The sequence below is a fragment of the Siniperca chuatsi genome, linkage group LG5, assembly GCF_020085105.1.
Source record: "Siniperca chuatsi isolate FFG_IHB_CAS linkage group LG5, ASM2008510v1, whole genome shotgun sequence".
Taxonomy (NCBI): domain Eukaryota; kingdom Metazoa; phylum Chordata; class Actinopteri; order Centrarchiformes; family Sinipercidae; genus Siniperca; species Siniperca chuatsi.
In genome coordinates, this window is record NC_058046.1 from 6,531,607 (window position 1) to 6,556,194 (window position 24,588).

General features: G+C 39.7%; 2 protein-coding genes across 2 annotated transcripts in view; one reads left to right on the forward strand and one right to left on the reverse strand.

The window, feature by feature from the left end:
* Window positions 1–1,033: 1,033 nt before the first annotated feature.
* Window positions 1,034–9,782, reverse strand: LOC122875953 (serine/threonine-protein phosphatase 6 catalytic subunit-like). The gene is made up of 7 exons (XM_044195664.1): window positions 9,477–9,782; window positions 7,462–7,557; window positions 7,196–7,261; window positions 6,957–7,098; window positions 6,788–6,867; window positions 5,294–5,503; window positions 1,034–1,957 (listed from the first exon to the last, which is right to left on the reverse strand). The coding sequence occupies exons 1-7, from the start codon at window positions 9,630–9,632 to the stop codon at window positions 1,709–1,711; spliced, it is 999 nt and encodes a 332-aa protein (XP_044051599.1). The 5' UTR covers window positions 9,633–9,782; the 3' UTR covers window positions 1,034–1,708.
* A 1,238-nt stretch (window positions 9,783–11,020) lies between these two features.
* The window catches only part of si:ch211-158d24.2 (multiple epidermal growth factor-like domains protein 9), a 38,683-nt gene continuing 25,115 nt past the window's right edge, over window positions 11,021–24,588 (forward strand). Inside the window, exons 1-2 of the mRNA XM_044195663.1 lie at window positions 11,021–11,764; window positions 16,227–16,431. Of these exons, the coding sequence (XP_044051598.1) occupies window positions 11,194–11,764; window positions 16,227–16,431 (776 nt within the window). The 5' untranslated portion in view covers window positions 11,021–11,193. The remainder of the gene's footprint in view (window positions 11,765–16,226; window positions 16,432–24,588) is intronic.

Below are 24,588 nucleotides of genomic sequence, written 5' to 3' on the forward strand. Positions count from 1 at the left end.
TATTCTTTAGCTGAAATATTATTTAAATATATATATAAATATTATATATTATATATATATATTAAATATATTTTTTAAATATTAAATATTTAAATATATATTGGGATATTGCTCAAAGAACACCCTAACAAATTAAGGCTACTTTAAGAGTCAAGCTGCACAGTGAGAAAGAAGTCAGTTTTTGGGGGGTTAATTTACTAAAATGTATGACAAAAGTTAAAGAATGCAATACAAATATAACACATTGTTTGCATGGGAAATCAAATTGTATGTATTTTGGTGTAAAATGTTCTCCGCCCCATGATATGTCACATCTTGAAAATTGAAATGCACACTCCTTCTGTTCCCTGACCAGAGTGGCAAGCACAAAGAGGGGCAGCTGCACCTGCCCTTTATTGCTCTGATTCTAACCTTTCTTTTTAAACAGGAATATTGTCTGTGCTTTGACCTTATGTCACAGTAAAAATGGCCCCTAAACAACCTTCTGGTCAGCTTAAATACCCCTGTGGCCATGTCAAGTGCCACTCTGATGTGACCTTTCAGCAAAATGAACCCTAATCATTTTTATTATTAATTAGCCTTTCTAAGGTGCTGCTAGGGGTTTGCAGCACCTTAGAAAGGCCACGCACATCTCTGCCTCCTACTGAGGGCATTTCAAACAACACTTGAAGGCTGGTTACTTAAATCATTGTTCATTTTTAATTTAATAATTTGATTAGTGAGCTGCTGTCTACTTTTATCTTACTTCAGTTGTACACATGTACAAAATGAATGCAGATGCTCCTCTCCTCCTTAATAATACAGACATTATTAGGTCATGTATCCAACAGTCAAATCATCATCTTTGGCAGAATTTAAATAAAGTGGCATGTTCTGATGCCATAAAATGCAACTCTTCATTATTTTTATGAATAGGCTGATGTTTGAAGATAATGTTACTTAATACCCAATATTATGACCTATTGATTTCAATTAAGCATGGTGTCGTTTTTGCACCGTCACACAGGTATTGATATCTAACTACAATTTACAATTACAATTTTTGGATTTCTTTATTTAAAAACAGTATGGTGACACACAGAAAAAGAATAATTACAAGAGCAGATTCCAAATCTGGAAATTACAGAGAATCTTTTAAAGGTACCACAGGCTTAACAATACTGAAATTTCTAACAGAGTAAATTTTTACACAGCAACTTTTAGGTTTACATGTATATTTATAAGATCACATAATAACACTAAGTGTATAATTCCATTGAAATTTGTCAGAATAGATGGAATCTTTGCTTTTGCGTACTATCTTACACCCAGCTTTAATATGTTACGTTATCAAAATAAAATGAGACATTGTATATAACACTGCGCCTGCAATTTGCTCAGCTGAGTGAATTTTTATTGTAAAGTAAAACAGAGATTTATAAATATGAACATTTTACAAAGGTCAGTTGACTTCTGTGGCATTTGAATCCTTTCTCTAAAACCAGCCAATGTACTATTGCTGTAATATCTCAGGGTGATTTAAGCGGCAGAATAATGGCATTAAATGCCCGAGTGGGAATAACAATTGACAGTTGGCACCAAGAAATGCACTGTAAATACTCTAAATGTACTATACAAAATTCATATGGGTTCACAAGTGCTGATGCCACTGTCCAAGTTGGTATCTCTGCACTGAACAAATGGCTGCACTGTTTTAGTTTTAATGTGCTTACAGGAAATAAGGTGTTGTTGTTCTAGGTGGAATGACCCTTTCAGAGTCAGGCACTGCTCTGAAGAGCTTTGGCTCTCTTGTGTTAGCGTCTTTGAAGACCATAATGGAAGCGATGTTTCCGCAGCGATAGCAGTAGTTAGGAGCTGACCACACTGTGACCAGCTTCTCGTCAAACATGAATTTGTAGCCTTCGTGGACAAGTTGATGCGCCCTGCAGATCAGCTTCAGGTTGTTGATATGAACAAACTGCAGTTTTTTGGAAGATAGAAAGAAACAAAAGAAGGGGAGAAAGAGAAAATATGTTAAAAAACAGACAATATGATTACACCTCTTATTTTCTTTGGTTAATGAAGTGGAATGTTATTTATGAATTTAGAATTAACAACAAAATACAACAAATTATTACTCATTTTGCAGTGGCTATTATTACATTGGACTGCCAACACCACTTGACATGTGGCCATGTCTGCCACCAGATGGACCATCATCTATGACTGTTCACTTCTGTTCAGTATGGAGTCTAGGAAATATTCTTACATTTCACTACAAGTAACCACAAAGTTTTTCTTTACTGCACGTGCGCATATTTTCAGTTTTGCATCTCGGCAGTCACAAACAGCAACAAAAGTTAACTGGAAGTTGTGTCTCAAAGCGGTCTTGTATCACAAAGCCAAATTTTTATCACTGGATGTTTAGCTCCCTAAAAAAAAACCTAACAAAATTCACTGCAGAAAATTGTGAGCATCATTCTCGCTGTTGCAGCTTTTGATAATAGGCCTTTTTGGCAGCAGACATTTTGACTTGTCATGGTAGGAAAAGGACAGGTGTTACTAATAACAATAACAATGGCTCCATTGTATTCAAGTGTACCAGCAAGCCATGACAGCGTGACAGCGAGCCAGCATGTATAATACCAGGACCCTGAAACTGAAGCAGCTAAATGGAATTCAGACATTCACCATTTTCCCATCATGTCATGTCAAAAGTGTCTTCTGTAAAGAAGGCCTATTTGTTGAACTACTTATTAGTGAACATACAATAAGAACAATACAATAAGATTGCCTGTTAAGTCTGTCTCATGAGGGCTGAGTATGCTGTCTAAAGCCTCACTTCACACAGGAAGTCAAATGAACATGGCTGCCCCAACAGTCAACAGTGGGCTTCAAGCACTCTGTCAGCTAAACAAACATTTTGTCACAGGTGTCCATGTTGGTCCCACCTTGGTAGCTGGAATTCAGAGGTCAAAATTGATGCATTCTCCATGAGCTCACTGACTGGAAGTTACATCACTACACTTGAGCTTCTCTACAGCTTCAAAAGACCCTTTTCACAGTTCACGTCACTGTCAGCACAGCTGTAGCTAATAAGCTAATTAAGTTATACTGTAGGTGTGCCAATTAACAAGCACTGACAATACTGACTACTGTTGTGATCACCTTTATCACTATTATGTGCTGCCTTGGAATCATGTCACAGCCAATGGCACATCAATCATTTGCCTGTAACTGATCATTCAATCAGTAACCTAATCAGTGGCAGTTATCCAATTTGCTGTTCAGTGATTGACTACTCAACCAGGATCAGATTTGAGACACGTTAAGTATAGATCACCCAGGTCGTCTGTGACGATCCATACCAGAGAATACCACACAGGCAAACATTTCCCTAGACAGAGCCTTCTCTCTATGTTGTTGAGGAGACACTGATGAATTCCCTCATCAGTTCCAGTTTGTTATTTCTATGTGGAGAAGATTCCTTGCAAATTATCAAGATTAAACTGTTAATCTATTTTAGGTTAACAGTGTCAAATACACAGCTCCACTGCTGCAGCCCAGGGTTGTGATTTAAGGGCCTTTTATATTCCACACATCATACATTAACAGCAGGAAAATGCAAACAAATCAGTGACAAAATTCTCGTCACAAAAGCCTTTAGATATACTGTATATTTTGAAGAAAATTTAAGACTATTTCCTCAGTTATTTAAATACAGTTTTGCACATAAGTACAAGTCGACAGTTCTTTTGTGAATATGTCTTATGGTGGCCTCCCACTAGTCATTCCGACTGGGCTATTCTGGTCCCAGAGGCAGGTAGCCAGAATACACAACTGGCAGCACCTCGCTATTACCGGTTGTGAGGTGAACGTTGCCCTGCTGTTCTGAGCAATACAACCGTCTCTGGCGAGAATCCCCGCAAATCAAACATGCTGATATGTGCGATGCGTTCGCAGATTCTATCACTGCAGACATTTCAGCATTCAGCATGAAATCCCCTGTGTCGACACTACCTGATGATTACCTGGTTTTAGCTATATATTTTTTTATCCAGTAGCCACAATGAAATACAGACCAAGTAATGTGTTTTGGTTCACGTTTAGTTTCGCTTTTCTCTCTTCCTCACTCTCCCTGTTTTTTCTCACTTGTTTTCTGATGTACTGAGGCTTTTAGTTTTAGCTGTATATTTTTTTATTTAGTAAGTAATCACAATAAAATTCAGACCAAATAAAGTTGTTTTTGTTTCCATTTGCGGGCCTAACTCTCTCTCCCTCAGTATTTTCTCTTGCTTATTTTCTAAGGATGTTGTAAGGCTTTTAATTGTATTTTGTGAGGATATATAGAGAGATCACGCCTGTACCAAAACACACTGATATGTGCACAGAGATGTTAACTCACAAACGGACTGCATCTTACAATGGGAGACCCTGTCTTACTACCTTTCCAGAATACGCACTGATGGGGTGTGGAAAAAGGCCATTTCGCACATTAGGTGTGGCATAGATTCCGAGGAGTCGTCCCCAAATGCCACTCTGATATCAGCCGCGCCTATTAACTATGTGTCAGTGGACAGGAGGAAGACTAGCTCAGCACCACTGTCAAAAGGCTCTGTAGTTTGGCCTGCATAGATGAATGTAGTCTATATTCATAGAATCCAGAGACAGAGGCTGTGTCAAACCAAAAAATAAACTTAGTAGATACTTAAACCAGTATCTGTGCACCTTTGTGGACTGTAAACATCTCCGGCATTTATCTGAACATGTGTTTTCATTTTACTGCTACCTGGATCTGACCATATCTCAGTGATTTATAGAGGCCTTCAGTGATCTGCCATTGTTGTTACGTTGCCATGTAGCTGTTGTCATGAGTAACACTGCTTGTTGTGACTGGCTGAATTAATGCACGGGGGGTGGGGGAGAGAAAATCTACATTGGAGCAAATAAAATAAAAGACACATTTTAGCGGAGTGAAATTTCACCTTGTATGCATTGTTTCATTCAATGGTATATTTTTTGAAGATGTGCAAATTAATTGCCATAACAATTGTGTAGGTAAAAGAGCCTTTACACGGATATTACAGAGGTATCTTTTGCAGTGCAGTTTTACAGAAATATTTTTTCTGCCTGGTACTTTCTTTTGTACGTCTCCATTGCAAAATAAAGCAACACAGTAACCATTGCACTCCTTGCTACTTCTGTTACTAATGTTGATGATCATGTAGGAATTTAACCTTAAAGTACATGTGTACTCATTGTAGTCACTCAAAATTAGCATGAGCTGATCTTAATGAAAGTAAAAGCAACCTACCTCATTTGTGACCTTTGCACCAAAGAGCCAGCCAGCTCCTCTGGGGCTGATGGCCCAGGTGTCCACGTCCTCTGGGTCTGACCACACCAGATCGCAAAATGCTCCTTTGTGGGGGATCTCCTGGTTCCGCTCAATGGTTCGAATTTGATCTAGAGTTTTTATGTCTGGGGAGAGACCTCCGTGGACACACAGGATCTGCTCGTCCATCAGCTGACAAAAAATAACATAAAATAGAAGAGTTAGGACATGATACATATATTATGAATCTGTGTGACCAAGGGTTACAGACCATACAAAACCTTATGTAGGGGATACCATAAAAACACCACTGAACTGTTGTGCTACTGTTGTGTTTACCATGCAAAAATAAATTGGCATTTCTAAGCGGAAGTTCTTTGAAGAAGCATCGGTTGCTTGGTTTAGCAACAGCACAGTGACAACATGCTGTGGTTTTGAACAGACAAATGTCTGCTGAAATACAGTGAAATAACTAATGATGAGGTAAGAGATATGGACAGATATAATATATTAAATTGTATTCATTTTTAATGAAAAATGATCTAGGTTAATCAGGTGAGGCACCTAAGTGACACTGTGTTAGCTCAGAAATAAGCTAGGACTTGTAACAGGTAATGTTGGCTAAATGACATGAGATGTTGTTAAACCCATAGCTGATAGAATACCAACAAATAGCACCCAAAACAATGTATTTGGGAAACTGTATTCAGTGGTTACATATTTTATCTCAAAAGTAAGTTTACTCATGTTGCAAAAAAAAGTCAGTATTTCATATTTGGGATGATTTATTTTTTGAGTGTATATAAAATGTTGCAGCATGGTTCTGGGATGATTCTGACAAATGTGGCGGACGCATTACAAGGGAGTGAAATGTGAAGGTTACAGATAGAGATGGAGAGATACTCAAAATATGCCAAATGGAGTGGAAATCAACTACTCATGTATACACAAAGAAACAACTGTCCTACCAAAGCAATGTTGTGATAGTGCCTCAGTTTAGCAATCTTTGCAAATTTCCATGTAAATCCTAAGATCTTATAAAGTGAACCCAAGTCCAGTCTTTCTTTAGCGATGCATGACAGATTCATCTACACAGGCTGAGCTGCAAACTGAATGCTTTCATATAATATTTAATCTCAACAAGATATTATTCTCTGAAAAAGCAGCAGGTAGAGACTGTTCATTTATTTCACCTAAAGCAGCTCAGATAGCGGAATCACATTATGTAATGCAGCTTTTAAGACCAGGTAAGGAAACAGCATTTAATCTGTATTATAACATTACAGTAACCAAAAACTGTTGCTCATATGCAGTTCAGCTGCTGTCTACTAAGAAATAACTAAACATGAACCTCATTGCAGGATTTCAAAGAATGAGAAATTATCAGGTAATTTATCAGGTCACATTATCAATCTTCTTACATCTTTTGAAATAACAACAAATAAACACAAAGCACAGCAACACTTCAATACTTACAGCTGCAATCGTTAACATATCGAACACTTTGGTGCAATATCGCCAGGCATTTGCATTCCCATACTTGGTCTGGCACTCGTCTGCAAGACAAAAAAGCGCGGTGTGTTTCTTGATCAGGAAGTGAGATTAGTGACAATGCAGTTGGCAACCGGCCAAAAACAAATCTCACCATAAAAGCCATAAACTTGGGTGATCTGTCTGCTCTCGTGGTTTCCACGTAGAAGCGTGATGCGGTCGGGCCATTTGGCTTTCAGCACCAGCAGGTAGGTGAATGTCTCCAAACTGTAATATCCTCGGTCAACGAAGTCACCCTGCAGATGACAGTGGTTTATTACCAACACTGTGCCAAAACACCAGTTAAATAGAATAAGGTGCCTCTCAAGTTCAAACTGATTTCAATATACAAACCATAAATATGTAATTTGTGTCTGGAACCTGGCCGCCAGTTCGGAAGAGTTCACAAAGATCATAAAACTAAGACACAAAGAGATAACAACTTAGTATAGGCATTACATTTTATGTGTACAACAGACCAATATCAAGAAATACGTGTAGGCCTAGATAGAGATCTCACATGCTACGTCAACTGCAGGCTGTGCTCTGCAATATTGTGTTTATAAAGTGTTTCTGGTGGTGCACTTGCTCTTCCTGCTTTGAATAACAGTTTTTTTTACCTGTCCATGTATGTCACCACATACTGTCACAGGAGTAGAAACAGGCTGAACGTTGGACTCCTCCAGTAGAAGGTCACACACATAGTCACATAACCTCTGTATAGATGAAAACATAACACAAAGACATAAGCGATAAGGGTTCAGCCATCATTTAGCACTGGTATTTAATGCATGAATATGTATATAAAGTTTTCCCCCCAAATCATCTTCTTGTCAGGGAAAAGCCTCTGAAACATCATTTAGTTTGTCATCATGGGACATTAAATCTCTCCAGTCACACCTAATGAGATTCTTTTAAGTCTTTATGGCAGGGAAACCCTCTACACCTGTTAAATGACATAGAACTCTGACATGCAATAATGTCTTCAAATGAAGACCTAATACAACAAAACATTTTTGATCAATTAAATGAATACAAATTAAAACAAACTTCTCTGCAGGGTTCCCAGAATGTGTAAATGCAACTGTGGTTTAGGTAAAAATCTGTGATGTGACTGGCACTGACTAACACCCAAACACTCAGGAGTGGGGACCTGGTAGCAGTTACTTTAACAGTCCACCTTGTACTGGGTAGATGTCACAAATTCTAGTCATTGGCAAGCCCTCTGCCAACGCCTTTGCTCTTGCAGGGCGTTGAGGGACAGCTCATTTAAAAAACTGATGGTCATTTTATAGAATCGACAAAAATCCAAACTTTCAAGAAGCATCCTGGACATGTTGCCGGGCTACTGCTGGCACGAAGAGAAACACAGTCAAAACTGTAAGATTTTCTGAGTCTTCAATTCAACAACTTTTAATTGGACAGTGGAACGGAAACTGAGTACCCGGAAGATACCCACACTAATATTTATACGACAAGCAAACACTGATGGGCACAGGGGGGAAAAATGAAGCCAGGACGTTCTTGTGAGGTAACTAGGACTGGCGATGAAACCTCAGTAGTTTCTGAGTACAAACCAAATTGTATGGAAAGTATGGAAAACTGTTTTGTTTTGTATTGTGTTGTTGGCATTGACTGCTTGCTCTGATTATGTAGTCATATGGGCACTAGTATGGAATGATTTTGACCAATAGCCAGCCACTGAGTGACAGTGATTGAGCCATCTTGCTGCCTTATATGTGGATTAATATTTGATTGAGTGTAATACTGCTAAAGCAATTAGCGTGATGGTGCTCACATTCACATTGGGTGTTCAGTGCAGGAAACTTCAAACTGACTGCACTAACTAACGAACTAATACATTACAATCCAGCTACTTACAGTAAATATGGTGCCACATATACTCTAACATTGGCTTTATTGTTATCATATTGTCTAGCATACTATCGAATGATGTCACTTGCAAGGAGAAAACGCAACGCCAAACTCTATTCAAAATCTGGCCCGAATATTCACACCTAAATGATGAGTTTCCAACAATAAGGGGAGATTATTTCGGCGTAAAAGAGCAGTACCTTATCACACAACCTTCTGAGCTACTACTTTTAAGGTGCAATGGGTGATCAGGAATTAAATACGAATTTGTCCATGACCCTGCGGTCTAGGTATGTCTGAGTTTATCGATATATGACAGAATACCTGATGGGGGTCTCTGGGATAGCGTTAAAATGCAAACGATACATTTCCATCCCAGACTAGTAAACAATCAACTGTCATCCCACACATCATAACAGTCAGCATCAGGTCGCTATGGATATCTGGTTATTTTAACGTCAGCAGATAATGGCATACAAAAACAGGTCACTCTCATTCCTGCTTCGATAAAATTGCATAGGATAGATGGTTGGACATGTATTTAGCTATTGTAGCTAAGCTGAACAATTTCAAAACAACGGTTTTGACTTCTTGGCCAAGAGATGAAGTCAGCAGGCTAACGTTACTAGCTAGCTATCTGAAGCTAACGTTAACGCTAGCTAATTACGCTGTTACAACATAAAACAGCAGTGAGCTAACGTTACCATTACAAGCCCATCGCATGTCCTAATCAAAAACATTGCTATAAAGTCACATTTACCTTAAGGTCATTTTCTGGGAGGTATTTACACTGCTTTGCAATCTCTGCATATTTATCCAAATCTAGAGGCGCCATTGTACCTAGCCAGTAGTCATGCGCTACTTCCTGCAACACTTTAGCGGAGTTGCATACCTGTTCGTTACCATCTACTGCCATCTATCGTTTGTATTAACGAATAAAACTTAGTAACATTTTAACTTGTGACAGCCTAACTATTGAAAACCAAGCTGCAACTTCAAAATCACACATAGAATGAAGGTGCAAAGCATATCTCTGCCTTCTTGCTTCCGCAATAATAAATATTAGAATTTATGCCTGTTTCGGAAGTTTTCATTTTGTTTTCACCGGAAGTATTACTGTGATGTTCTGTCTGACTTCATGCTTGTGGAGTCAACAGTCATCATGGCCGTCTTTATAATCTTTAGTGTTCCTGCCCTCTAACGTTTACAGTGAGCAACTACAACTGTTCGCCTGTAAATTATACAGATTTGAATTATTGTGGAATAAAAGCGCATTTACAATAGAAGAAAAAATAAATATCTTGTTGAATGAATAAAGAATCGATTACACTAACATTAAAAATAAAACCATTATATTAAACAGAGATGCAGTTACATATTAGGATCATAGACTGTATATATACAGTCAATAATTAGGACCACCGGAGGGCAGTGTACACTGATTATAAACCATATCCATGTTATAAACGCATACCAACCATCAAACATACCAAGAGTCAATGCAGACATGATAGCATACAAAACTTTCAGGTGAACACTTTCAAAATAAAACGTTCAAGGAGAATCAACACTCATGATTAGACACTCATGACACCAAACCTATAACTCCACAAGCGTCAAGGCAGACGCAAAAGCATGGTATTGCTTCCGGTGACATTAAGACACAGTCCAGTTCTCTTGGACACTGAAACACTGAAGAACTCATTTTATAAACAAAGTAAAAGAAAAAAATGTACCAGACATTGAAATACGAATGTTCTGCTGTGTCATATAGACGAAAAGTTGAAATGAGTAAAAAAAAATACTTGACGGACTTTCATTCACAGCCGAGGGTTTTGCTTTATTTAACCGAGCTGAATTATTTTTTTCTAAATGAATGATTCCAGGATGGTTTCATACAGATTCAGGTGTGAAACCTGTAAACAATCAAGTCTGCGAGCATAAATAGGGGTAGGTAATGAACCTTTCACTAAAAACGTTAATCCTACGACAAGCCACCACCAGGCATGTCCATTAGGCTGCACATGGATGAGGATAGCCTACCTGGGCTGTTGAACAAATATGACACAATCACACTATTTAATTCTATTTTATAGGTACACTATCTTTACAAAATATGCTTCCTTGAGTTGTTCAATTTATGAATGGAACCGGTTATGTTCAGCTAATTTTCAGACAAGTGAGGACGTTTGATAATTTACAATATATTGTGTCTCCACAGGGTGTTGCAACGCTGTCCAACCAGCGAATGATCGAGCGCCCAGAGGCACTCCTCCCATTGGCTAATAAGGAGGCCTACGTCAAGTTCGTGTGGCTCATGGTAGGTTGCAGAGCAGGTGAAGTGTTGACTGTGGTTCATAGGGCAACAAACAGCAGCGTATGCCGCCGGGGGACATCAATGGTGGAGTACGCGTCCATTCAGGGAAAGGTCTGAGAGAGACCATTACTGGGGCTTACATGGAGAGCGGAAACTGAATATGAGATTAACGTCCTTAATGATGTACATATCTCCGGTTCTGCTATTTATTTTGTATGTATATACTGAATTTTCTGAAGCTGCACCTCGCATCAGCCCCTACGATGCGTCGCCTATCTCCAGGAAGCCCGGCTCAGCCTCCGACACCTGGGAGACCTTCCACACCGACATGCCTCGTAGTTTACCCGAGAGCAGGTTCGCTCTCGGGCCTCTAGCCGGACTCACACCGTCGCCTGCCATCGTTTATGCCGGACCGACCACCACTACTAGCCCTATTTCTAAAACTGCAACCACCTTCCAGCCTCCAACAACGGACCCGACCACCACCACCACCTCCACTACTACTACCGCACCTGATACTGGAATCATTTCAGCCATTAAAGAACAAGTAACAGCGCCGATTTCAGGATTAACCGGCGCACGCAAAAGATCCACCGATGCACAAACATCACTTTTTGCTCCGGAGAAAATGCTGCAGACCATGGTGTCCATGGTTTCTCAGCGCACAGCAAACGATGCCTGGGCTGCAGATACTATTGGCACATCTGTTACCTCAATAGAGAATAGTCAAGGTGAGTTCCTTCGAATGAAATACCTACCAGGAACAGTGAAAACAAAATAATTCAGATTTTTTTTTGGCTTTGTAAATGATGCTTTACAATCGAAAAAGAAAATAGACGGGGGGGAGGGAGGTGGGTTCTGGGCTGTATGTTTTTTTTTTTTTTTGGGCTGTTTTTTTTTTTTTTTTTTACATTAATGTTCAGAAAACGAGTCTGTGAAGAGGAAGAAGACATACATGTCTATTAAAGGCTGCTAGAAGGAGCACTGTGGTCGCACGGGGGTTTTGACGCAGAGCGCGACCGAATAAACCAGATTGCAACAATGGGCAGACCCCTCAGATTGCATGGTGTACCCCTTCAAATAATCGGCAAATCACCAAATCCTAATCTCCATTTATAAAATGACACTATTCATGCACAATTTGTGCAATGTGGATTTTACCGTGTAGCCTATTTTATATTCTAGAGGCCTTTTTATTATAGGATGAGTGTGCCACATATTGCAGAGGGCTGGAAAAGGGGGGCTATGAGGGGGTGCAAGGTTTATCCTGTTGTTGTTCAGTCAATTTATCCAATCCATCATTGCACATAGCATCCATACAGACCCGTGATCCTTTTGTGTTAGACCAGACTTGTTTGATATTGACAGGAAATTACAAGAAGCTGCTCAAATAGCTGCTTCATCCTCTCTATTGTTGTTTGCATGGCATATACAGAACAAGGCCGTCCAACCAAAATGGCCAGACAGGCCAAGCCATGAATGAGCAATGACATTGGAGCCCCTCCTCTCACACCTCACACATCCTTGTACCCATGTGGATGTGTTGTTCTCCAGCTAACACTGCAGCACAGGCTGAGGGATCCTGTCCAAAATGGTTCTTTAATGGTTGGGAAAGTCTGCTGAAGCCAAAGGTGTCGCTTTCAGAGCACATAAGAGGATGTTGACCCTCGCTATTAGGAGATGGAGCTTATTAATTTTCCTACACTACATATACTAGAACTTTAAGAATATAAGGAATACCAAAAAAAATGTTTGCTTCAGTGGCTTGTTTGCAAAATCTTAATTTTCCTTTATTGTCTATCAAACCTCATTGTTTTTCTTCCCAGAAAACGCCATGTTCTAGTTGTTATTTCGTGATGCCCCCAAGCCGCAACATAAAATCTAGACTGTTTTATTTCATATTCTGACTGATATTGGCCCCTCACATCAGGAGTCCAGTCCGGTCATGTTTTTTTACATTGACCCATTGTTCGCCACACTACTACCTGACTGACAACATTAAGCTCAGCGAGAGGAGGATTAGGTTTTTGGTGTGCTGCAGTCACAAATGGCTCGTTCTAATATTTTGATGACTCCCGATTTAATAGAAATGGTTTTGGAAAAAAGAAGCAGGACCAGGGTTCTGATTGGTCTGATGGCACCCTCTGTATGGTATACTCATCTTAAAATGTGCATTGAGTGGCCGGTGATATCCAGATGTTGAATGGAATATACAAGTCAGGTGTGATGCTTGTAAATAAATTTAAATGATGTATTTTATCTGGTGCTGACATCCTTCTGAACAGTTACATGTGGCATTTCTTAGCTGTGAAGATTTGCTGCTTTTCTTTGTGTTATGTGACCGTAAATCTCCAGGAACCTCAGCACTCTTCATTGTTCTTGTGTAATGGCCACTCGCATGATAATATCACGTCAACAAAGGCGTCACCTGGGTTAACGCCTCACCCAGCTGCCAACGTACCTTCCCTGGCAGGGCAGGGGCATTTCAGACAGATATGAGGTGTGTTTTCACATAGTTCAGGCTTTCCTTTCTTTGAAACATCTCTCTGTACTTTCTGAAAGCCAATAACATAGTTTGACGCTTGAACCTAAATTGAAAGTACAACCTGAACAGCCTGCCGCTGCCCGTGTCTGAATACCAGGCATGCTGTCACACCACTTTACAGCAGTCAGAAAGATGGGATGGAGGCAAACTTTGCCTCTGTGCCCCAACACCACCACCACCACACACACACACACACACACACACACAAGTCCAGTCCAATCTACATCAAACCTGTTGTGTGGCTTTACAGATCACCCCTAACCCACACGTAAACGAAGCCTGGTTTTAAGAATGAACAGCAGCGTGTGTGTGTGAGGTGATATGCATTCACTGGATCTCACACATTCTCAGGCGTGATCAGGGCCGACGGTTCTTTAGTGGACGTCACTATAGCAAAGGGTTTGACAGTATAGTCCACAGGCTTGCATAACTATAGGCCTTTCTTAGTTACATAAAAGTCCAAGCAACAGTGGAAGAGGAGCACAATCTGAGTGGGATGCCAGAACAGGAATACATTAAAATTCAGCTGTCCTTTCCTCTTTATCTAACTGCTAGCTGAGGAATTGTGTGCAATCTGTGTGCATACCATATATGAAAAACATTTTTATTTTCCGCTCACATCTCTTATCTGTCTGTTTTCTTTGTCTCACTGCTGAGTACCGAATGGAAACATATAATCAGGCGTCCAGTCGTCACTCGCCACACCTAACTTGTGATCAGATGAATAATAGATTGCCACACTGTACTCATCAGGGTCATCCACATGTCATTATATCCTCTGGTTTCTTAAAGTGCACCAGTTTGAACTGTATAAAAGCCTTCATTGGCAACACAGCAGGATTTTACCATCTTTGTTTTAGACTGATTTAATCTTCATGAGGTGAAGTCATCATATACAAAATAATGAGGTGAAGTCATATACAAAATAACATAAAGTAGTATAAAACAGATCTGATGCCAGTGTGTTCTTTTAATCATTAATCTTCCTCGAAGAAAATTACAAAGAATTTCTTTATGTACAATAGAGGATATAGAAGCAGGCTCGTGACTGAAATGGCTGCATTTTTGAATCCCTTAAATGGTGAATAGCAACTCTTCCTACTCATTTAACACGTTGTACTGGGTAGCTCCCAGGGGCCGACGATACAAGAAGACTGTGAATGGACTAGGCAGCTTTAAGTGAATGATCGTGGAAGGTTAGTTGCACTGGACAGCTTCCAGTGTTATTGTTTCTAGGTATGGTCACACCAGCCCAACATCCAATGAAATTTCCCTGCACTCAGCCCAGACGTGGGATATAATGTCCCAGGTCTTGAATACAGAATGAATAAATATTGAGCACTGATTGTAAGCAGTGTTCACGTCTCTATGGGACCAACGCTGCAGTTTGTAGTCTGGTAGTGTAATGTTGTACTTACGAGGGTGATGGCACAAGAATAATGACTTCTGCATTTCCAAACACAGTGCATCACTGTTTGTACTGTGCAAATTCAAAGGGCAAAGTCAAACTCTAACCTGAGCAAGTCTGCCTGAGCCAGCCAGGAGATCGCACCAAAACAGTGTCTTGAATCTGTTGAGGTGTACAGGCTTCGATTAAAGTGAACTAATTTGCAGAGACTGGTGCTAATGTGACCACACATTCTAACTGTATAAATGTCAAGTAGGATGTTAATGGAAAGGAGTACTGAGCTGTGGTAACTATAATTAAGGACAATTTAGCTATTTTTCTGTCACACTGTGTAGCCACACACAGAATACTCTAGCCACCCATGCATGCATGTCTACTAAAATATTGTGCAAACAAATTGTAACATGTCTATTTTGATTTCCATGAAATGGGGTTGGTAATAGACTTACTATGACTAGTAGTGGCACTAAGGCTGGTCACCATATTGTTAAATGTGTTCAAGAGCTTCCTACTCTGACAAAGAGAGGTCTTTTTTAATGGAGATTCAAAATGACCAACCATTAATGATTGCTTTTTGGGGTTTTTTGTAGCAGGCTGGTAAAAATCAATGCGTTAATGTCATTCAAGTGGATAGACACAGTTGTGATTAGGGCTGCAACTGACCATTATATTCATTATCGATGAATCTTTCAAACTTTTTAATAGAATAATTGCTTATTCTATAAAATGTTAATGCTATCGCAATTTCCTGTCCAGGGTGGCATCTTCGAATTGATTGTTTTTTCCAAGCAAAAATTCATAACCCAAATGTATTCAATTTACAATAATATTAAGCAAAGAAAAGCAGCAAGTGACCACATTTGAAAAGCTAAAACCATAGAATGTTTGGCATTTTTGCTTTATTAAAGGCTTAAATGACTAATCAATTATTAGAATTGTTGCTAATCAAATTTCTGTCTATCAATTAATGGACCAATTGTTTAAGCACTACTTGAATCTGGATTTTTTTTTAATAGCTAAATGCATAATCAGTCAAATGGTAAATTTTTTTTAAACAATAAACTAGCCATCACATGAAATCCATATGATATACAATATAAATCATATAGAGTAAAATAAAATGTAAATAACCATAGATTGTTCAGACATGTATGGTTATACCGCTGCGAGTACATCTCATGCAGTATTTCCCATTTCTTGTCTCTCCCTTTCACTGTGACACCCACATTCATCCACCCAGAGGGCCTTTGTAACTGCAGCAGTGGTGGTGAGGGGATTTTGGATCCGGACGAGTGTGATCAGATCACCGGTCAGTGTTCGTGTTTGTCGGGCTACGCTGGTCTGCAGTGTGAGGACTGCGAGGAGGGATACTTCACCAACGGCACCAGCGGCTGCCTGCCCTGCGCCTGCGACTCCTTCGGTGCAGTGAATCACCTCTGTGACAGGTCAGGCTGCTTTCCCTGCTTTCTCTTGGGTTTTCACTTGAAGTAACACGCCTGGTGTCTGGTAGCCATGTTGGAGGTGTATGTTTGTTGTGTCTACATACTGTAATTGAAGAGACATTGTTTATTTCTGTGCTGTATTTGTCTGGAAAGTGTTAATTTCAGCACTAATAAATTGAGATTGAATTTGTATTTAGATAATGTTAACTTGTTTGCTAGCTAACTATAGTATATGAGGGGTTAAATCTGCAATAATCAATTTATTTATATTAACATTGAATCAAATGTGTTATATGAAAGGGATTGCTTATAGTTATAAACTTGCAGAGAATTATCGCTCAGCTCAAGTTTTTGCCTTTGCCATAACAACTTTATACCCATTCCACTGCCCCCAAGTGGACAAAAAAAAAAACAGTTAATGGAACTTGAACAATAAAGTTTTGGGTTTTTTGCCTGGATCCACATCAAAAATTATTAAAGCTTGATCCTGGGCCCGTGGCCTAACCTCCCACAAATGAGACTGAAAACACACTCTACTCTTTGAATATATTTCAATACAGCCAGTATTTGGAGCATCTAGTGGCCATTAGAGGAACTGCAATTTCAGCTATGCTAGCATTAGCTGTGGCTAGTAGTTGCATATGGGTTCCATACACATTTGCTGAGAAATCATGTGATTAGATGGAGATAACAAAACCGTCTAACAGACAAGCACAGATTAAGAAAAAGACATTATGTTTAGGTATTAGCTTGTGGTTAAGTTTAGTTAGGTATATTTAGGTACAAAGTTACAGATGGTTGAGATGCCTAAGCTTAATACATTGTTGGGTGTTATCACCTCTGTATCTGATATATGAGTATACTGGAATATTGTTGCTGACCCAAGACTCTGGTGGAACTCGGACTTGATTTGCATAAAAAGCATGTGATTGGACGTATTTGCATGCAACTGCATGATTGGACAAACACCATGCTTAATTGCCATGCAAGCACACAAGTGTGCAAACACTGACTGTTGACCTAACCTTCATGGGTAAATGAGAACCAGTGGGTTGATCACAGAATGACTGCAGTTTATGACTGACAGCCCACCACAGCATTCTGCAGAGCGTGGGAAAAACAAGATGGCAAATTGTGTCACTGTGAAACTTGGAAACAAATCCTGTTTATCAGACTGTTGAGATTTATTTTGAGCGTTAGTGAATATTTTCAGGTATCTTTCATATGTAGCATGCTTGTATGCATTATGTGTGCAGGTGATTTTCATGACAAAGCCAGACATGGTCTCTTCAAAGTAAATTACTATCTTTAGCAGCAAAAGTGCTGTGGCCTGTCAAGCCCAAACAGACTGTCTGCTGTGAATTAGTGTTTGTTATCTCATAAAGAGAGGCAAGATGTTCTGGGGCTCAGCTTTGCTCAGACGATATGTTCATCATAACGCCATAGCCATGCAGAATCACAGCGTACCTTACATGCAGCGTCTCCGCAAGTCACAAGAGCTGTGACTTGGAAAAGAAGCTGCGTGTGTGGGTTAGGAATGTGGTAAAAATAGCGGCTGTTCTTTCTGCCTCTAACCATGAAAAGAAATGCTGCTGCTTTTCAGAAGCTTGAGTCAATGTCCACAGTGTGTGGAGGATTTGTGTTGTCATGCTCTGAAAAATATGTCACAGTATAAGCTTACATAAGATAAATCGTAATAGCTATAGTCCTTTGCTGGAAACACAGGATGTCTTTTTCATGTTTATGAAGCCTAAAATGCTGTGTCTCGAGCTCAATGGGATGTAGGTGAAGGTGCAGGAGGGTTATTTCAGGGCTTCAAGCTTTCACACAGTAGCACAACTAATACAGTCCTGCTCAGACAGTCTGAGCCAAGCCTGGCCACTGCTAACCCTGCTAGCCTAAGCTAGCCCCCTCAGGAGCTTATTACTGTGAGTTATACAGATTAGCCAGCTTTCCTGCCCCCCAGTCTGCTGCTTTAGGTATCTTTCCCATTAAGTAATGAGCAATACAGCCGAAATAGAGCCATTCAGTGCTTTAGTTGGGTCCACTGCTATGGGAACCCTGCAATGACAGTGAAAACAGAACAAATTATACAGTGATTTTAACACATTAATTCATATGTTCAGAAACTACACATCCAACCAACAAGCTGCAGAGACATCCTGGTACCTTGAGAAATTTAACACAGTGGGTTTTACTGTCTTCATCCTGCCAGAAAGATGCACACTGGATAGACAAGGCCATCCAATGTTCTGATGGCCTTGTAGATGTCATGAAATAATAACAATAATAATAATAATAATTATTAATAATAATAATAATAATAATAATAACTCTGTCCAAAGGTAAAAAAAAAATCCACCTATTAGCCTGTCTAAAGCTCACTAATTAACATTATTTTTCGTTTGTTTGATCTCTACAAAAGCAAAAGTGTAAAAATGAAAATTTGCTATTTTACAGGGGATTATGCACCACTGGTTGCCTGACAACTGGTACTGGCCAAGAAATAGTCTGACACAATAATGTTATATCTGGATTTTGTTACCTTTGGACAGAGCTGTTAACTGTCTCCCCCCTGTTTCCACTCTTTATGCTAAGTTAAGATAACCTGCTGCTGGTTCCAGTTATACATATACTGTACAGACCTGAAAGTGGTATTGATCTTCTGGCTGTGGCTCAGGTGGTAGAGCGGGTTGTTTAGGCTCCTCCACTCCAGTCGAAGTGTTCTTGGGCAAGATTCTGAACCACATATTTCTCCCGATGGCTGTGCTGTCGGTGTGTGAGAATGTGGGTAAGCTTAGTATGAGCTTAGTATCACCGTGAGCGCTTTTGATAGAAAGGAATTGTGAGTAGTTGACACCTTGCATGGCAGCCTCTGCCATCAGTGTATGAATGTGTGTGAATGTGACAAGTATTGTAAATTGTATCGTATATTCCAAAAAGTACTCCTTACAGCCCCCACTACTTTGGGAAAGCTTTCCGTAAAATTTTGGAACCTGGCTGCTGGGATTTGCTCCCATTCAGCCACAAGAGGATTAGTGAGGTCCAACACGGATGTTGGGTGATAAAGCCTGGCTCGCAGTCGGCCTTCCAGTTCATCCCAACGGTGTTGGATGGGGTTGAGGTCAGAGCTCTGTGCAAGCCAGTCAAGTTCTTTCAAACCAAACTGAAAAACATTTCTTTATGGAGCTAGCATTGTGCACAGGAGCATTGGTCACGTTGAAACAGCAAAGGGTCTTCCCCAAAACTGCTGCCACAAAGTTTAAAGGGCACTATTCTCTAAAACATCATTGTACGTTGTAGAATTAAGATTCCGCTTCATTGAAACTAGCCCAAACCAAAAGTACGCAGGGCCGCACAGTGGGGATACATGCAGGTTAACAGGAGCTGGATAGCAGCAGCAGTGATTGCCTTTAGCAGCCTCTAGTGTTAATTTGTACTTGAGTTGCGGTTTCTTAAAGTCATAGGCTAAATGACAGACCCTCAATTTATACTCAGAGGAGAGCTGACTTAGCCAGTGTGCCTTCATGACATCACTCCATTGTCAGGAGCATTGATAGACACACACTGGTAGAGGCAAGTTAACTTCCAGATACCTGAGAGCTGACTAGCAGCATAGCATGAGGGAAAAGCTGGAGAGTTCTGATTTTTGTTCACAAAACACAAACAATCACACAAGTGTAACTCATTCTGAGCTGTTATGAAGTGTTTGCCTTGATGAAGCAGTCCCACAGTTTGTTTGAGGCAGCATTACGTAACTGCAGTACAATATAAAGCTCAAAGCCAGAGAGAGCTCTCTTCTAAAAGGCTTTCTTTTAGTGTGAAAACGATCTGGATTTGTGCATGATGCCAATTCTGGTAAATACACATATTGAGCACTATTAAGAACGTCCCTCGCATTTTTGAGTCCCTGTTGTTGTGTGGTGGTGCATTTGTCTGGATATGGCCAAATATAGATGACATGACATCACAAGGAGATATTTCCAGCAGCTAGGACTGACTGTAATAGAATACTTATTTTCAGCTATCTAAAACATCAATGTAAACATCAGAATTCTGCATCAGTTCCTTTGAATCAAAGAGTAAGACCTTCTCTCGAGAGCAAATAGTTTGCGTAGTCATTCAATAGTATTACACAAGTAGAAATACCCTATGGAAGATCAATTTGATCACAGAAGCAGAATGCACAGAAGCCATAAGACATGCTGTAAACCAAATAAAACCTGTTTAGCATCACAAATGTGTGCTTATTTGCCATGACAGTCATAATACAGAATGTATCTAATGTCAAGAAGAATAAGTTCAGTTGGATCAAAATGCTGTGCAGTAGCACTTCATTTGAAGAGGCTTAAATGCACTGGAAGTTTGCCTTCCTGTTCTTTTGCCCTCATATGACAGTAGTGAATATGACGTTGATCTGCTGTGCTCTTTAACAGCATAGTTTCCAGTGGGTACATCAAATGGGGAAACAGCCATCCATCAGTACAAACAAGCACCAAGCTCCACCACATTCAGGTTGTTGATTAACTCACCTTTCACAAGAATTGCTGATAAGGACGTGGCCTATGCTCACTGCCTCGATGGAGGAAGTTTGTCTACAACTAACAGTGTGTGTGTGTGTGTGTGTGTGTGTGTGTGTGTGTTGTGTGTGTGCATGCATGCATGCAGAGACTTTTAATAAGCAGCCTTGTCTCTGGGACTAATATCAAAGTTTTTGTTGGCAGTCCAACTGTGTTTATTTGTTGCTAAATGTAGTTGTGCTTATATCTGTTTTACATTGTATAATTTGCATCATTCAGTGTGAGATTTGCTGATTTTTATTTGATTGACATTCCAGCTCTCATATTTGAGTCAACGACCATGGAATCCTGTGCTACTTTTACATTTTACTTTGTAGAGTTGAGTAAGAAGGATGTGAGATATGAAGGTATAAGGATATGAAGCATAAAGCCATGGTTTGGGAAAATGAATGATGATGAATGGGGGATAAACACTCAAATACAGAATACTGAGATGCTGTAATTGAAAGGGTCATTGTAACTGATAATAATAATTGTGTAATACCGTATACCGTGAAACCGTGGTATTTTCTGAGACGGTTATCGTACTGTGAAAATCTTATACCGTTGCAACACAGGTAATGTTCACATTTTATTTTAGCGTGGTAGCTAAGATTTGCTAATTAGCACTAAACACAAAGTACAGCTGAGGCTGATGGGAAAGTTATTGTTTTATAAAAGTCAGAGGATCAGCAAAGTTATTACAATTCATACTGAGGGGAACATGGATGTCTGAACCAAATTTCATCCAATATTTGTCAAGACATCTACTAAAAACCATAAATGTCAACCTCATGGTGACACTGAAGGAAAGTCAGGAGATCACCAAATTCAGTAGCGTTCATCCTCTGGGAACCATGTACAAAATGTCATGGTAATCCACCCAGTAGTTGTTAAGGTATATCAAATTTTCAACCTTAAACACTTGCCACTATGCCCTGGATCAACTGTGTTAATATTGGGTAATTTGGCAGTCGCACATCGGATGATAAATATTGCTAAACCAATTGTTGAACTGACCCTATCCTGGGACCCTAAACTTCACTGAAACCCAGACTAATGAAATTCCTTCACGGTTAGCAGCTCTCAGCTTTCAATGTTCTTAACAACCCTAATGAGATTCCCTCCTCTTGTCCTCTCATAATGTGGCATTCTGCCTACAGTCGTTCTACAGATCATGTGATGTAAAATGGACAAACACTGTTACTCATTTTGTTGGGTTAGGTCATGCCAATATTTGACAAAAGAGCTGTATTAACCACTTGTGTCTGTCTTAACAGTTGTGTCAGTACTGTATTTGGGTCAGCTCCTGTGGGCATTGTCTGTAAGGCATTTCTTTTTACAATACTGTGTGGAAGGCGCCACAGTCTGTAATGAAATATTGATTGTGGGTGCAGATGTTTCCACCTCGGCATCATGTGTCACTCTGCAGTGGATGCATCATTGCCATCGATGTATCTTTACTGTGCACCGATTGCAGTGTCTGTTTGATATGATTTCATTTTATTTGCTGGTAACAGTAATAAGAGTACTGGGCACAATTGCTAGAGAAAATACAAAGTGTTGTGTTTTCCCTGTAGTTTTAATATACATTATTTTCAGGAAGCAGTGCTCCAGTGTGTATGTGTGTTTGTGTTGGAGGAGTGTCACTTTGCCTTAAAGGAATATATATTTTTGTTTGTTTGCTATCAGACCCTGTGTGTCCTATACACAGAGGGTTTAGACGTGTTTTGCTCTTCCAAATGTGAAAATAAACAAAATACTTTTCAACAAGCTTTATATTTGCACATTTGTATCCTTTTATATGCATTTTGTATTGATTGTATCCATTATATCTATTGAACATGTATATAAATAGAGATGAAAAAATGAAACATTGTGGTTTTAGGAGCAGCTAACGCTGTATCTGTTTAATTACCAAAAAATGCTCTGTCTCATCTCTCAAGTTTGTTTACTCTGAGTTGCTGGGTTTGAGCTCTGTCAAGACTCAACAAAACCCAACTGACTCTTGAATGGATTTGTGACTAGCACACTAACAAGTTATAGCATGTAAATCAGACCGGTTTGAAATTGTTGGAAGGTGTTTATTATTTCGAGCGTCATTGGAATCACATGAGTGCAAACAATGTATTGGAGTGCACCTAGCTAATCGTGATCCTGTGAGTGAGTTTCACCTACAGCTCATAGAGAGGCTTTGCATCTAAAAATGCCAGGAGAAAACAAAAGCACCACATTTTGTGTTATACTCTATAAGAATCCATCTTTACATAGTAATCAAGTACATGTGTACCTGTGTAGCCAATACATCTATGATAATCCTTCATTAATCAATTAATATTCACTGGAATCATACATATGTATCATCAATATAGTGATAATTTACATTTAGCCAAAAAATACTCTTCATACTTTTTTTTTTTAATTCATTCATTTTTTATGCAATTTTTATTCAAGTAATCACTACAAATATTATGAGTCTGGACAGACTTGGATGTAAACTGCAACTTGACTGGTTGACGGAGGCATACAACCGCGGGGCAGTAATTCTAGTTTCCACTTATGTTGGAGTTAGGCTACCAGTGTCCCCTTGCCTCCATTCTTTGTGCTAAGCTAGGCTAAGCTTGGACTGGACGCAGAGAGATGAAACTGACATAGATCATTTTCATTTCTAGTTGTATTTTTCAATCACCTCAGTGTACACTTCCACCACAAAAATTGACGCATAATTTAAACTGTAACCTGTAACAAAATAATACACGTCTGACTCTAGCCAAGATGTTAAACCAGCGTATTTCCCAAACTTTGAAACGTGTTAATTTGAAGAACCGCTCAATCCAAACGTGGAATGTTTCAGTGTCCCATGAGCTGTTTCCATTTAAACATCATTTCTCAAACCCAAGAGGCTCTAACCCTGTTAAATGCACTGTATTTGATGTTTCACCACAGTCCACTCCAAATATCCATTATATAATTATAATAAACAAGCCAGAAAACATTACAGATTTCACCTTTGACTACATGACTTGGAATATTGTTAGCCATCTAAAAAATGGCTCATTTACCCTCCTAAGTGTCAGGACCTGATCACAAGTCCTTCTGCTCTGTTGCTGAACACACCCTTTCAGAATATGGCTGCACACCCAGCAGCAATGCAACTAAACCTGCTTAGTGTAGTTCCTTGTTTATGCTTGCCAACCATTCACCTCTTGTTAATTAAACTGGTGATAACTTCCCTGTTGCAGAGAGGATGTTTACGACTGTCGTCTCTTATCCCACACACGTTACAGCCCATGGCCAGCGTTGCCGCGGCAGCCGCAGAATGGGGTTAAGCTTTGTCGCCCATGTAATACTGACCTACTTAACATGCAGATCTGACGCTGGGCAGCTGGGCCAGCACAGTGCAGTGAAATCACACCAAAACAATAACAACCCCCTCCTCCTGGCCAAGAGGGCACAAATTTACACCAGGATTACTGATCACTCAGGGACAAGGTTTCAGCATCTCACAAGCATCATCTCCGTACATCTAAGATGCTGCTGCTGATGATGATAATAAAGACAATAAAAATAATAATAATAATAATCTGTCCTCCAGTTCCCC